The following is a 14,494-nucleotide window of genomic DNA, read 5'->3' on the forward strand; positions in this document are numbered from 1 at the left end:
AATCTAGATATATGTTTACTCAGATTTTCAGGACCATTACCTACTCGGGCCTCAAAGAGGGTATGCCAAAGTGATCCAGTTCTTAAGAATATAAATCAGAGATGACTTTGGCTATTTAGTTCACCCCCTCCTTGTGTAATGTTGTTCCTGAAGTATAAGCGCATAGTGTTAAACTATTCCTCAGAAAGAATTTGAAAAGTTATCCAGATTGTGCCTGAGTATCTAAAATTTTAAAGTATTCTGTGTGTGGGCTTTAAGACAGGATGCAGAGTTTTTGCATTTCCTGGAGGGATCCTTTTTCTTCCTGCTAGCCCAAAGAGAATAAAAACATTTTAATTTTTTTTCCCTAAAGGCAAATGAAGACTATAAAGAAAATGAAAATTCTATTAAAGAATTCCGTCCTGGTAAACTCAAACTCAGCTTTGAGGAGTTAGAAAGACAGCGGAGAGAGGAAGAAAAGAGGAAAGCAGAAGAAGAAGCCAGAAGACGCATCGAAGAAGAGAAAAGGGCATTTGCTGAAGCAAGGAAAAGTATGGTAAGACGTTTTGCTTAGCATTTAAGAGATTTTTCAGATCTTGAATTCTGCCACTAGGGTGCACACCTGGGAATGGCATTAGATCATATCAGCCTGTTCAGTAGGTACGTTTCAGCTGCTTCATTAACTCAACTAGTTATCAGAGAATGGACCATCTGGGTAGTCAAGTTCAAATTAAACCCATAGCTGCCCTAGGAAACATTTCTAATAATTTAAAATTACTTTAACAGTTACTGCTTGTAACCAGTATTACACTGTAGTTGAAACATAGAAAACCAAAGAATCATCACAATGAAAAGTTATTTCCTTTCCTGCAGAATTTCTGTATCCCACTATTTCTCCTACATCCTCAGTTTATACTCCCATGTTCAAGACCACATACAAGTCATGATCCAACTGGTTGAAAACAAATATGCTCCCTTGAAATCCATCAATGTCTCTTTTACTAGGAGAATTAACCAAGTTCTACCCTTATTTAGATCTATGGTACCTCAGTGAACAACTTGGAACAGAATTTGGCTTGCATAATCTTTTTAGTATGATGATTCACAAGCCAGGAAACAGAAACAAAAACAAAATAAACAAATCAGGTTGAGGTTGTGATGCTGCCAGTTAGTTTAAGATAAAGGGGGAGAAAAATGAGCAAACTTTGATCTGGACAATATTGAGCAATCATAGATCCCCAGGATTTTTTTTTTAAACAAATTATTCTAATGTAGAATGACACTAAGAAATGTAAAGTGTATTTGGTTTTTACCCATGAAAGTTTCTTCATGCTACTCCTCTGTGGAGGGCACTACAGGAAGCCTAATTCCAACTAAGTCACTGCAAAATTGTATTTAAAAAAAAATCTAGACTATTGGACTTTTATACAGAAATATCCAGTATTGTTATAAAAAGGATTAAAAAATTGTAACCCCGAGTTTCAGCAGAAATATAAGCCTTTGTGCTTCTTGGCAATAGCCATCTCTGACTAAGGTTAGGAATGAAGTTCTGTTTGAGCAGCATATTCTATAATAGCTTCATGTGGAGGGCCTTACACCTTCTTCTGAAGATCCAGCATGGCAATTCCATGTTCCCAAATACAGCCTTAATGAGAAACTCTTGTCAGACACACCATACAAATTGTTTCATTCAAAATTCAAAGAAACATCTCCGAGAATTAAGCCATTCACATTGGCATTAACAGCTTTGGCAAGGACCATGTTTTAAGAACAGATACAGATTTAAATTTTTTTATTAAAGCTAATGTTATAAAATGATCAAATACACAGTTTTTGAAGGTAAAAGTTTCTATACATCTGGGAATAATACATAGATTCTCCAAAAGCTACAAGGTTTGGTTTGAAAGTTATGCAATACAGAGTTAATAATTTGCAATATCCCTGTTTGATAACTCTTAATTTAGTGATATAATTGAGATGTGTTGAAAATTCGGGTACATCACTTATACAAAAGAAATACTGAGGTCGGTTAGTGGAAAGCAAATATAACTGAGTGTTGATTGTCCCTCATTGAATGATAAGTTCAGGATAAGTAGTCCCTCAGCAAATATGATCCACAAAACAAAGGTCTTTCTGCATTGTTTTTCCATTGTGCTCTGGCTAACATTGTGCTACTATTGCTGACAATGCTTCCACTAGCATAAACAGGGATGGAAACTGCCATAGACCAGCACCCTACACTATCATAAGCCAGCCAGACGAACTGTTAGGAAAATCCTAGGTTAGAAACTGTACTTGGTGCTACTGCTGAAGTAGTAGCATAGACATGGCCTGTAATCTGTCCACAGCTCTTGGAAGGGGCAAAAATGAGAAGTTAAACCAGTAGATACAATAGATATGAATAGAGCTACAACGCTACCATGATGGTTTTTAAGAAAAGTCAGGAGGCGGTGAAAAGGGAGGTTGCAGCCACTGCTTTGTAAAAATTTTTATTATAATACAAGCTACAAAGTGTGTTGCTTTTGCAAAGAAAACAGGGTGTCCACCTATATTTCCTGCTCTTTTACTAGCTCCAGCAACAGCAATGAGGTCATCAAAATTTCCTTTCCCTGGGGGCCAGGCAGGTGTCACTATTACAGTAACACCAATAGTACATTTGGCAGTACGAGGAAGAACCTGAAAATTGCAATCCCCTACCCTCTCCTCACAAATATTTTTGATAGTTTAAAATTACCTTGTTAACCTCGATGTCCATTAAATATTTTCAGTATAAATCTGAACAATTACAAAACCACAAAAAACCCTCAGTTAGTAATCTGAGTTTAATTCTACTAGATCTAACAGATGACATGACTGCAGAGCAATAATCCAGACATTTAAGTTGTATAGGATCCTAAATTAACGGAATACATAGACATTTCTATGTATTCTGTTAAATTAGGTTAACAGAAAGGTTCCTTAAAAAAATCTTACTATGCATACTATGGAAATTACAGAAAATAAAGCATCCCACAATTCCTTCTTTACCAAAGAGGCAAAGATGGCATGGACTCATGTAGCCATACAAACAAGAGATCTGTTAAGCTAAACACATTGGGCTAAAGTCATACCTAGTGCAATTCCATTTTTTTCATGTAGCTTTCACCAGGGATACAATTGGCCCATTGCCTTCTCATGGGCTATGCTTCTCCATTAAATTAGCAAACAGGGTGGTTCTTCAGGGCTGCAGTTAGCGCCCTTCTCGCTTCTACACATGCACAGTCTATTGCCGGATTTGCAACCCTTGCAGCTTCTGTTCAGTTAGCTTCCCCAAGTCTTTCTGAAGTGGTGAACATATGAACTAATCCATTGTCAGCAAAAGGCTCCCACATTTCTTCTCTGGTTTAGCTGTGGTTAACGTCTTTCAACCTATAGCTGTGCCATAGTCATGTTTTGTGTTCATTATTAAATGAACTGATATACCTTTTGAGATTTTGTTTATTGCTTGGTCTTTGCCTCCACCTCGTGCTGATGCAGTTAATCTTAACCGACAGAGGCTTGCCATATGCAAGAAAACTGAAGAGCTGGAAGTGGGAGGAGCATATAAGCTACTCATAGGCAATATCAGAGGATGTCTTTAAGAGCAAGCAATAGTGGATAGGGAAGAGGCAAGAAGAGTCCTGAAAGCATCAGGATAAAAAGAGGAAATAGGAACAAAGCAATGCAACAAAAGGAAACAGATATGGTTCCCACAGCAGTTAAAAGTACCAAATTCTACAGCGTCGAGAACTATATGAGTATATGCCTGGCTAGAAAGGTGACCTGCAAAAAATGCACAAACCCATTTTATAAAATGAATGTTTCGGCCTCTAGGAAACAGGTTTTTTTCTGCTTGCTTTTATATTTTCCCTGACTTTGGTGGAGCTCGATCTAAGACACTGTTTGTGACCTTGCGCATACCTTAAAGGGAGGAAGGGAACTGGAATCTTTAACGAAGTCACACAACCTTATAATCATGTGTCCATTAGGCTTTGGAAGCAAATAGCGTTAAACGCCATGCAAGTGCTCAGCTTTGTCTCTTTGGATGTTCGCTCTAATCAAACTAACTCTCTAATCACCAGTCTTCTGGGATACACCAAATTTGAATTTCTAGTGTCAAAATATCAAGCAAACTTTCTTTTTGTACAAAAACCTGAACCTTTCATGCCATCCTAACATATAAAAAAAGGCCATAAGGTAATTTTTCCCCCTTTGCAGGTCACTAAGAAATTTAGAAGGGGTTAGGAAAGGAGCAAGAGAAGAAGGGAGAAATTATAAGAGGAGAATTATAAAAAGTGAATTATAAAAGACCACCTGTACTGTTCAAGGTTACCTGGGACAGGCTACCATAGCGTATGAACATCTTTATAGAATTATGTCTAAGTTGTGTCACACCTCAAAACGTTATGAAATTGAATTACATGTTTTATTACTTATTGCTTCAGATTTTTAAGGTGTAAACTATAGACACCCAGAGCACAGAATAGGTGCTTATCTCAAATTAAACAAAAAAAGCAAATGTTGTCCAACTCATCTCACTCCCTCCTTAAAAGCCCTAGGAAGAAACGGGGGGGGGGAGAGGGGGGAGAGGAGGAGGAGAGAAGCTTTGCTGCATGCCCAGAAGATTAGAGTATCAGAGGGAATATTTGCTGTACACTGAAGTGTACTGAAAATGTGGAAAGCTCTGGATTTAAAATAAGAGTATAATTCAGTTTGTATGCAAGCTAACCCCCAACAGTTCCTTTTAAAAAAACCACACCAATGTTTAAGAACATTGTTTGTGTACATGCCAGTATGTTAACATAGATTAAAGAAAACTGAATAAAAATACCCAAATTTGCTTAGAAGTGGAGAATAAAGTATGGTTTGTACAGCATTTTTCATCTAAGAATTTAACTTTACGTAATCTTCATAACACTGATAATTATGCATGATTTAGTCTCCCCTTTTTAACAACTGGGAAAATGAACAAGATGTTAAGTGAGTTGCCTGATCAGTTAGAACTGAATAATTCCTGGCTCCCATTCCTTTGCTCAGATGGCATCTCTCCTTCACCCCATATTACTGAAGGGTTATTTTAGTAAAAAAGCTTTATTTTAAAGCATAGATTACACTTGATTTGCTTCAGTATGCTGAATTTTACTGTTAAATGGATTAAAATAGCACACTAATGCATAACAAATGAAATCAATTTTGTCAAGCCTTCTAAATTAAAAAACATGCACCATATCTTATTTCACTGTGAATTAGAGGTAGCAAAAGGTCCAGTTATCACATCCTCAAATTTTGTTTTCTAAACATACTCAAACAATTCTAGTTTAGCAGAAGTACACTTACATTGTATCAAAAGTGGCAACAGATAATTATTTCCCACAGGTAATGGATGATGAGACCCCAGGGATGTTTAAAACAGTTTCTCAAGAATCTCTTACACCAGGTAAACTGGAAATTAATTTTGAGGAGCTACTGAGACAAAAAATGGAAGAAGAAAAGAGACGCACAGAAGAAGAGCGCAGGCAAAAGTTGGAAATGGAGAAGCAAGAATTTGAGCAGCTCAGACAAGAAATGGGAGAGGTTTGTATTATCAAAAGTAACAATAAAATGTCATGCAGGGTTAACCTCCTTGATATCTAATACTGAATGGATTACTTTAATTCATTGCTTAAAATTCTAAAATGGTAAAGACTTAAGTGTAGAGTCATTGGTATTTTTTTTTTTTTTTAAAGTGTTGCCTGGAAAGCAGGGAATGGAAAAAGGAAAACAAAAATTTAAAAAATTGCCTTCCATTTGAAAATTTGTTCCATTTTTTAATTGCTTTAAATACAAATTAATATGCTTTGCCATCCCGAAATGAGAATTCCAGCAACTTAAGACTTGTAAAAGCTGTCTACTTCCACATTAGCTTCTGCAAGTTTCGCTGTAATCTCTGCTAAAAAGCTGTTTTGTAACTTGGAAAATCATATCTATAATCCTCCTTCAGCAAACGTACAAACCGATAATTATTTCCTCTTTCTAATGTTGATCTTATGAGTTTTGCCATATTTGGTGTTTTTTCTTAAAGCTCCAGCTCCTTGAGTTATGCGATTACATAAAAATCTGTTTAAGTTTCTAGACCTTGTGCTTGCAGAGAGTACCTTGCAAATGCAAACTGTAAATCTGAGAAATTAGAAGGCAAATGAAAATAATCGACAATTTATTTTTTTAAAATCTCAGTTATAAAATGAATCAAATGATTTTTGTATGCTTGCGGAGGGCAATAATTGGGATTGAGAATGCTGTAAAACCTTCAAAAATTAGCAAAAAAAATAAAGCTCATTCTTGGAGGATATCAGATGAGTAATAAGGACTCTAGGATTTGAAATTTCCAGGTAGGTTTGGGATTGCATCTCGGAATAACAAATTAGAGTGTACTATCAAAGCTGAAATGAGAGAGAAGAGGTAACTAGAAAAAACAAAGTGAGGGCAATGATTTAGTTCCAGTCCAAAACTGTTTCTGAGATGTTACTGCTTATGTATTTTTTCTGCTTAAATCATATCCTTCCAGCATTTTCAGTAGTCAAAATATCCAGTTTGCCTTTTATTATTAAACTGTATGCAGTTTAAATACATAATAGTGTAATTTACCTGCACTGTGTTATCATGATTTTATAAGAAATATTTAAAGCATTACTTTTTTTGGAAGAAGAAAAAAAAAGTTCTATTTTTGGAGAGTAGATTTTGTTATGGAATATTGCCTTAGGTCAGAATTGATCCTGTTAAGATAAATTAGACTCTTGGTGTAGAATAGCATAGAGTATTGGGCAGCATGATATGTAGGAGTCTTTATCTAGGTGGTCACCAGTTACAAGGCCTCTAATTACTAAAAGTTGTTACCATGGTGACAGTTGATTGGCCTTTGTGAACTAAAGCCATGGTCTCACATTCCCAGTGGGCAGGGTCCACACACACAAAAAAAAAAACCTAGCCGCCTGTCTCACCATGAACACAGACATGGAGACTGAACTATGCTTTTGCTCTTAGAGTGAAGGGTAGCATTAAGAATCTTGCACTGCCACTGCTGTTTTGTGACAGAAGACTCTGCCTCCAGAACCATCTATTGCTTATGCAGTGCCATATGAGTAAAGCACCCTTCAGACTGACTTCACAGAACAGTAACTTGAGGGGATTGTTTGAAGAGGCAAGAGCCTTTCAAGTTAACAATTGATTTAGAAGCAAATATAAATACTAATTTTTACCTTTTTAAAAAAATGTTTACATATCTTGTATGCTTGGCACTTTAAAAGAAATGAAAAGTGAAGTTCCCTGCACTGGGGAACCAGATCTACCCCTATCTTCTGATCTCTTGGTTACATTAGATTTAAGAAAAATTCAGTTATGTCATAGTTTTTGCACAAAAGAAGTTTTCAAAATCAGGTATGCTTATCCTTATTTTGTCATGTTGTAACTTCAGGAGGAGGAAGAGGCTGAAACCTTTGAATTAAGCCGGGAATATGAGGAGCTAATAAAATTAAAAAGAAGTGGCTCTATTCAGGCAAAGAACTTAAAAAGCAAGTTTGAAAAAATTGGAAAATTGTCTGAAGAAGAAATACAGAAAAAAATTGAAGAGGAGCGAGCTAGAAGAAGAGCACTGGACCAGGAAATAAAAGAGAGGGAAACAGAAAAATTTCATGAGGCAAGTTATTTTCAGTGTAAGATTGCTAAAACGTTGTCACAGTAGTTTAGCTGTTAGGACTTTAATGACGTACCTTCATCCTCCGTAAGCTGCAAACTTGTCCAAAGTACCTCATGACCCTAAAGTGAACAGTGCTGCCTGCCAGCATAGTTCCTTCCATCTCCATAGTGATTTATCCCACACACCCCCACTTTCCCTATTCCCGGCTATGGCCATCTGAGGAGGTCCCTCCTAGTCCATCCTCAGGGGAAATACAGTTTCACTCTTCCCACCAACCTATTTTCTCTGTATTCATGAAGGTTTTAGTGTGCATATGCTCTTGGCTCAACACACATTTAGTCCCCACCCACCATCTTTTACTCACCATCTTAACAACCTGCTTAACAACAACAACCTGCCACTTGTCTGGCAACTGGTTGATGAACATCCAAGTGCTGTTTAAACGTTGTACCAAAATGACTGATTTAATCAATTCTCTCTATAAAATCAGCTTATGGTATTTCCTCATTGTATTTATTAAATCAGGTTTTTACTCTGTTACGGCTTGGGAAGAGGAAGTCCCTGCCCAGGTTGCTCAAGGACTCATGGGTTCAAGAATTGGGTCCCTGCCTGGGTTTCTCAAGGCTCTCATTTGAGGTGCAGAGAGAGCCCTGTTGCCCAGGAGCAATCTTTTCCTTGCAGGGGGGGTGACAGGAAGCAGGCTAGGCTGTTACTTTTTCGGAAGGGGGAGGAAGGAGCAGGAAATAGCACTTTCCAGTTTGAAGCATCCAACAAGCCAGGGCCTGATCTACATTCTGTTCTCCCTTCCCCTTCTGTGAATAATGTAGTGGCCCAACTTCCCTATTCTCTCCTCCGCTAGGGAAAAAACCAAAAACAAACATTGGCACCTGAGCTCCCTCCCTGATATGCCCACCCATCCCCTCTGAGGTATTGTAAGGCGATAGGAGAGGCAAAAAAATAGCATGGCCCCAGAGCTGCCAGGAGGGTCCCTTCTCCTCTTCCCCATGCTCCCTTAGCAGCCAGCTGCTTCTGCTTCCTGAACCATTGTTTGAGAATGTAATGAAGTCATGTGGTTTGAGTCTCACCTTCTGCCCCTCAACCCAATCCTCAGCACTACCTCTTTTTCACTGTCCTGCCAGAGCTCCATTTCAATTATTTAATCAATGTATAACCCTATTCATTTAACATAATGGGTACTAGCATTTTGTTTCTGCAACTAGGTCCCAAGCTATGCAGTTTTGGAAGCTGCTGCAAAGTTGTGGCATAAAAACACCCTCAGCAGACTGAGGCTTTGGATACTATCCATATTAGTTACATTATTACAGTTGATATGTCTTTTAAATAGCAAACTTTAATCAATTATTCTAGACTATTTTTCTTCTCACAACATCCAATTTTGCCTTACTCCCTTCTCGAGTTTTATTTTTCTTTCCCTTCTGTCTTTTCTTCAGTTATTTCCCTTTTAACCTTTGCTAAACTAGTTAATTTCCAGGTAGATTAATAAACCAGTCCCACAGATAAGGCTAGGAGCTGACCACTGGCAGACACGGCATCCTTTTTTGATAGTATACCTCCCCCTGGGAAATCCTCTTTACTATCTTGTCCTGTCTTCCTCACCAGTTCCCAACTGCTTCCACTGTTATGGAACAGAGGTGTCAGTAGGGGAAAGTCATCCTGGAGAGGAGGCTAGGAACAAACTAGCGGTATCTAAAGTGTCTTCTGGGAAGGCCACAGGTTAAAAAAAGCTCTAACAAGTTGTCAGTGTGAAGGGAAAGTATAAAAAAGGAAAACACTAAAGTATGGCACCTTAGCAAAGGTTCTTCTTACTGTTAGGTTAATCCACATAGTACCACTGTCTTTGCTTCCTTTTTTCCTAAGGCTTCTTGCAGAAGGGAAAAAAATGTTCCCTATTTTGGGGCAGGGACTGCTAGAGCAAATCTCTTAGATAGGAAGGAGGACCTCCAACACTTTTGTAAAACAAGCAGGGTGAGCTTTATTTTTTTAAATAGAAAAACTTGGAGGTGGTCAAAAGAAGCATAGGAAGCTTGGGAATAGTCAAGAAGGGTTTTGGGAGACTTCACAGTACACCTTGCACCACTACCCAGAAAGGGGAAGGGCCAAATCCACTTGGGAATCCACTTGGGAATCCACTTGGGAATAGTCAAGAAGGGTTTTGGGAGACTTCACAGTACACCTTGCACCACTACCCAGAAAGGGGAAGGGCCAAATCCACTTGGGAATTCCACTTGGGAATCCACTTGGGAATAGTCAAGAAGGGTTTTGGGAGACTTCACAGTACACCTTGCACCACTACCCAGAAAGGGGAAGGGCCAAATCCAGTAAAATGTCTAACAAGAAATGGCAGGTATAAAGAGTTGTAACCCATCTATTTCTATTTTCTTACTCTGCTCAGAGAAGTTTTAGTGCACCACATATCACTATATATATATAGCTAGGATAGCAGGTTGTTGTACAGGACTTTACAGGTATGCCACAATCCTGACCACTCCCTAATTATTGAGGGGAAACAGCAGATGGGTGATTCTTTGTTTACTTACCTTATTTATTCAAAAAAATGTGAGGGGCCAAAAGCAATGTTTTCCTCATAATTTGTCAGCTTCTTTCTCAGCCTCCCTTCCATAAAATTTAATTTACATACACAAGAGCTAGCATGATTAAATATTAATTATGTGGTGGATAGCGCTCAGAAGTCCCTTTATGAAGATAGAAACCTTGTGCTAGGTGCTATACAAGATACCTGGAAACTGCCACTTATAGGAATACCCACCCACTCAGCTATTACAAGTTTACATCAAAATAATTAACTCAAGACACCTTTTTTGTTTTGCAGTGAAGACAACCTAGGATTTAAAAGCGTAGATATAGTAGGGAGCCGAATTTTAATTCAACTAATTTAGCATGTTTTAAAGCATTATTGCTTAGTCTCCCTTATGAATCTCTAGTTGTTATTAGATCAAGCTACCTACAATCTCACCTTTAAATCCCAGTGTAGACCAGCCATCAAATGCTGTTGTTTAAGGAATTTTAACTGCTACAGCATTCTGGCTGGGTCCTGGTGCCCACAGTGCAAGCATAACATGAATCCTTCAAATAAATTAGCCTTTGTTTTTACTGTTTGTTGGTGCAGTCTTCAGTCGATATTATGATTAAAAGTTCTAAACTTCATTACTTTTCTGAAGTTTGTTTTTATTCTTTAAACTGAAAAAGGATGATGAGGTAGATGTGAAGCCTGCCAAGAAATCCGAGGCTCCATTTACTCATAAAGTAAACATGAAGGCTAGATTTGAACAAATGGCAAAGGCAAGGGAAGAGGAGGAACAAAGAAGAATTGAGGAACAAAAATTACTACGTATGCAGTTTGAACAGAAGGAAATTGATGCTGCATTGCAGAAGGTATGGAGGATTAAAAATGCCCTCTTCAGAGATGTTCCTTCAGAGCCAAGAATTTTCTATTGAATTTAATATTCATGAAATGCATGTTCCAGTTAGTAGCAACATTGCCAGAATCACAATAGTCTTGATTACTGCAGAAATTTACAGAAACAGTTGAAACAAAATATGCAGTAAAATTGCTTTTGGCACTTGAAGATATTCCTGAAGGAAAATGTCTGATATGAATACATAATACTGTACAGAAAGTTGACATGTTTTCCTTTACACATCTGGCCAGCTCTCAAGAGGGAAGCAACATACAGGCTTCTGTTTCCCAGATTCCACCCTGCCCCCCAATTAAGCTCCATCTTCCCCAATTTTCCCATTATGCCTTTCTTTGTTCAGTATCCAGATTATGGTATTGATGCATAATGCATCAAATGTGCTTGGGTCTAAGTTGCCATCTCCTTTCCCCAAAATATTAGTACTTTTTCTAACAGTCATATGACCAGATGTTTACTAGGCATTGCAAACTGTTCATGTTATGACAACAAATGTTTAAAATTCTCTAAATCAATTTTAACACAGAAAAGGGAAGAGGAGGAGGAAGAAGATGGAAGTATTATTAATGGTTCTACTTATGAAGATGAAGAGAACCAAGCTCGGTCAGGGGCTCCATGGTTTAAAAAACCTCTAAAGAATGTATCAGTTGTGGATAGCGAGCCAGTAAGATTTACTGTTAAAATTACGGGAGAGCCAAAACCTGAAGTCACATGGTGGTTTGAAGGGGAAATGTTGCAGGACTCTGAGGACTATCAGTACATTGAAAGAGGAGAAACTTACTGCCTTTACTTACCAGAAACTTTCCCAGAAGATGAAGGAGAATATATGTGTAAAGCAGTCAACAGCAGAGGCACGGCAGCTAGCACTTGTATTCTCACCATTGAAAGTAAGAGTTAATGTTTTGTTTGAGTGCCTAAGTAATTTACACACTTTCCTGTTACAAAGCCTATTCTATTTTTCTTGACCCTCTTCTGTTCTTTTCTAGCTGATGACTACTAATTCTCTACTTTTGCTGGAAACTTCCCCTCAACTTTCTTACTGCATCCGTCTCTCTTTCTGTGGTGGGGCCAATAAAAGGAAACAAGAAAGTGTCTGTTTATTTGTCATTCCTATATCAGATAAGGATATCCTTCAAACTGCATGAGTATTTAAGTTCTGTTACAAAGTGAAATATGGTATTCTTTTTACACTAAAACACAAGGATTGGTATGAAAAAGCCCAACTATGGAAAAAACTGAATTGTGCTTATGTTCCGATGTTTGAAGACCAATTAGTTTGTAGTATTACAGCTAAATACACAATATGGAAATTTGAGAGGTAGCATAAATGTGCCAATACATTCTACGTGAACACTAAGTTTTTAGCTGCTTTACTTTGTTTCAGAAAACTTAAGACAAAAGAGAATGTTTCTGGAATAAAAATGTGCTATTTTTAAACAATAAAAGGTTATGTAATGGTTTAAGCTTTGTTTTGTTTAATAACATTTTCCTTTCAACCAGCTTTAATAAATACTTACATTCAATGTAAAGGGACGTAGAAGCCAATGATCACTAATAATATCAAAACTCTAGTGATGTATTTACAAGACTACCAAGATTTGCTTTTAATGTTTATTTTTCAGTACTTTAAGTGTGTCAAAATATAGTGTTTGACATATTAAAACTAAGGTTACATACACACTGACAGCAGCAAATTCACCGCTGTCAAATCGATTTTTCCAGATCGATTGAGCAGCAGTGAAGACACACTCAATCGATCCAGAAGTTGATCTACTAAACCCACCTCCAAAAAAGCATAGCGCTGCGTCGATGAGAATGCATTTCCTGGCAGCACAGCGCAGACAGCACACTAAAGGGAAGTAACAATGTCGACAGGAGTTACACAAGCTACTCTATGTAGCTTGCATTAATTCCTGTCGACCACCACCGAATTTTGCCGGCAGTGTAGACCTGCCCTAAACTTGTAGAAAGTACATTTTGGGATATATTGGGATTTGTACAGTGGCTACTTTCTCCACTTTCATCCTCATCTGGTGCAATTTGCTACTGCATTTCAATTTATAGGTTTGTATTAAAATAAAGGTAATAACTAATGCACATGCATTTATTTGCTATAAGTTATGTTAGCCTTTTTGTAATGAAAAGACTAAGCATTAAATTCTCATGGAAATCCACAAATGGGTGTAAGTGCCAGTGTCAAAATATCTTAAAATGGATTTTTGTTCAGATTATTCTGTCTAACTTTCATAGAATTTTTTTTAAAATACAAAGTAAATTACTTAAACTTTTTCTGAGGTTCAGCATTTGTATTCTTCACTATAATACAATAAGCTAAAAGCTGTACCCAAATGAATTCTTATGCAATTCTTTTGAAAGATATTCTTAAAGAAAGAAAATGACTGTGTGAGGTTTTATTATAAGTTATATATTCTGATTGTGGTTCCATTTGTATTTGTATTAACTGCATGTTTTTTAAATTATTTTTGCTTTCAATGAACAATTACAATTAGATATACCCTGACAGAATTATTTGCTGATCAGTTGAGTGACAGTATTCTGAATATTACAATTAGAAGATAAATAAACTGCCAAATACATCTTGCTTCATTTCATGTAGGTGGTGTTCCTTCACAAAATTATTGCACTTAGAGGATAATAGGGTGATAAGTAATAGCCAACATGGATTTGTCAAAAACACATCAAACCAACCTACTTACTTCTTTTTCAGGGTTTCTGGCCTAGTGGATAAAGGGAGAAGCAATACATGTGATATATTTTGATTTCAGTAAGACTTGACAGTCCCACAGAATATTCTCAACCAAACTAGGGAAATATGGGGAAATATGGTCTAGATGAAGTTACAAGCTGGATGCACAACTGGTTGAAAGATAACTACTCTGAGTACAATCAATAGTTTGCTGTCAAATTGGATGGACACGTCTCCAGCAGGGGTATGTTGTCCTGGGTCTGATACTATTCAATATTTTCATTAATGACTTAGATAATGGAGCCAAGAGTGTATCTATAAAATTTGCATACAATGCCACACTGGGAGGGACTGCAAGCACTTTGGAGGACAGGATTAGAATTCAAAATGATTAGAGAAGTTGCGCAAAAATCAACAAGACTTGGACCTATTACAGGAGTGGGTGGGTGAGAGTGAGGTCAGACTAGATTGCGATGATGCCTTCTGCCCTTAATGTCTATAAGATGAAATTCAATAAAGCCCAGTGCAAAAGTACTACAGGTAGAAAGAAAAATCCAAATGCATACATACAAAGTCATAAATAACTTGGGTAGGCACTTGTACTGCTAAAAAGGATCTGAAGGCTATAGTGGATCAGAAATTGAACACAAGTCAACAATGTGA

At 37.4% G+C, this 14,494-nt stretch overlaps 2 protein-coding genes across 6 annotated transcripts in view; one reads left to right on the forward strand and one right to left on the reverse strand.

Moving 5' to 3' along the window:
• Positions 1–13,945, forward strand: part of NEXN (nexilin F-actin binding protein) — a 33,704-nt gene extending 19,759 nt beyond the window's left edge. For 2 of the 5 annotated variants that reach the window (XM_067530696.1, XM_067530698.1), the window contains 6 exons: positions 353–535; positions 5,374–5,571; positions 7,448–7,669; positions 10,898–11,083; positions 11,651–12,011; positions 12,111–13,945. In XM_067530696.1, coding sequence (XP_067386797.1) covers positions 353–535; positions 5,374–5,571; positions 7,448–7,669; positions 10,898–11,083; positions 11,651–12,011; positions 12,111–12,124 — 1,164 coding nt within the window. In that variant the 3' untranslated portion in view covers positions 12,125–13,945. Of the gene's footprint in view, positions 1–352; positions 536–5,373; positions 5,572–7,447; positions 7,670–10,897; positions 11,084–11,650; positions 12,023–12,110 lie in introns of those variants that run through there. The other 3 variants (XM_067530697.1, XM_067530702.1, XM_067530701.1) reach the window with 2 other exon arrangements.
• Positions 1–14,494, reverse strand: part of FUBP1 (far upstream element binding protein 1) — a 52,967-nt gene that overhangs the window by 771 nt on the left and 37,702 nt on the right. The window lies entirely within an intron of this gene.

Source organism: Emydura macquarii, unplaced genomic scaffold, assembly GCF_026122565.2.
Source record: "Emydura macquarii macquarii isolate MOO-44397 ecotype Brisbane River unplaced genomic scaffold, CSIRO-AGI_Emac_v2 contig_3110, whole genome shotgun sequence".
Classification (NCBI taxonomy): domain Eukaryota; kingdom Metazoa; phylum Chordata; order Testudines; family Chelidae; genus Emydura; species Emydura macquarii.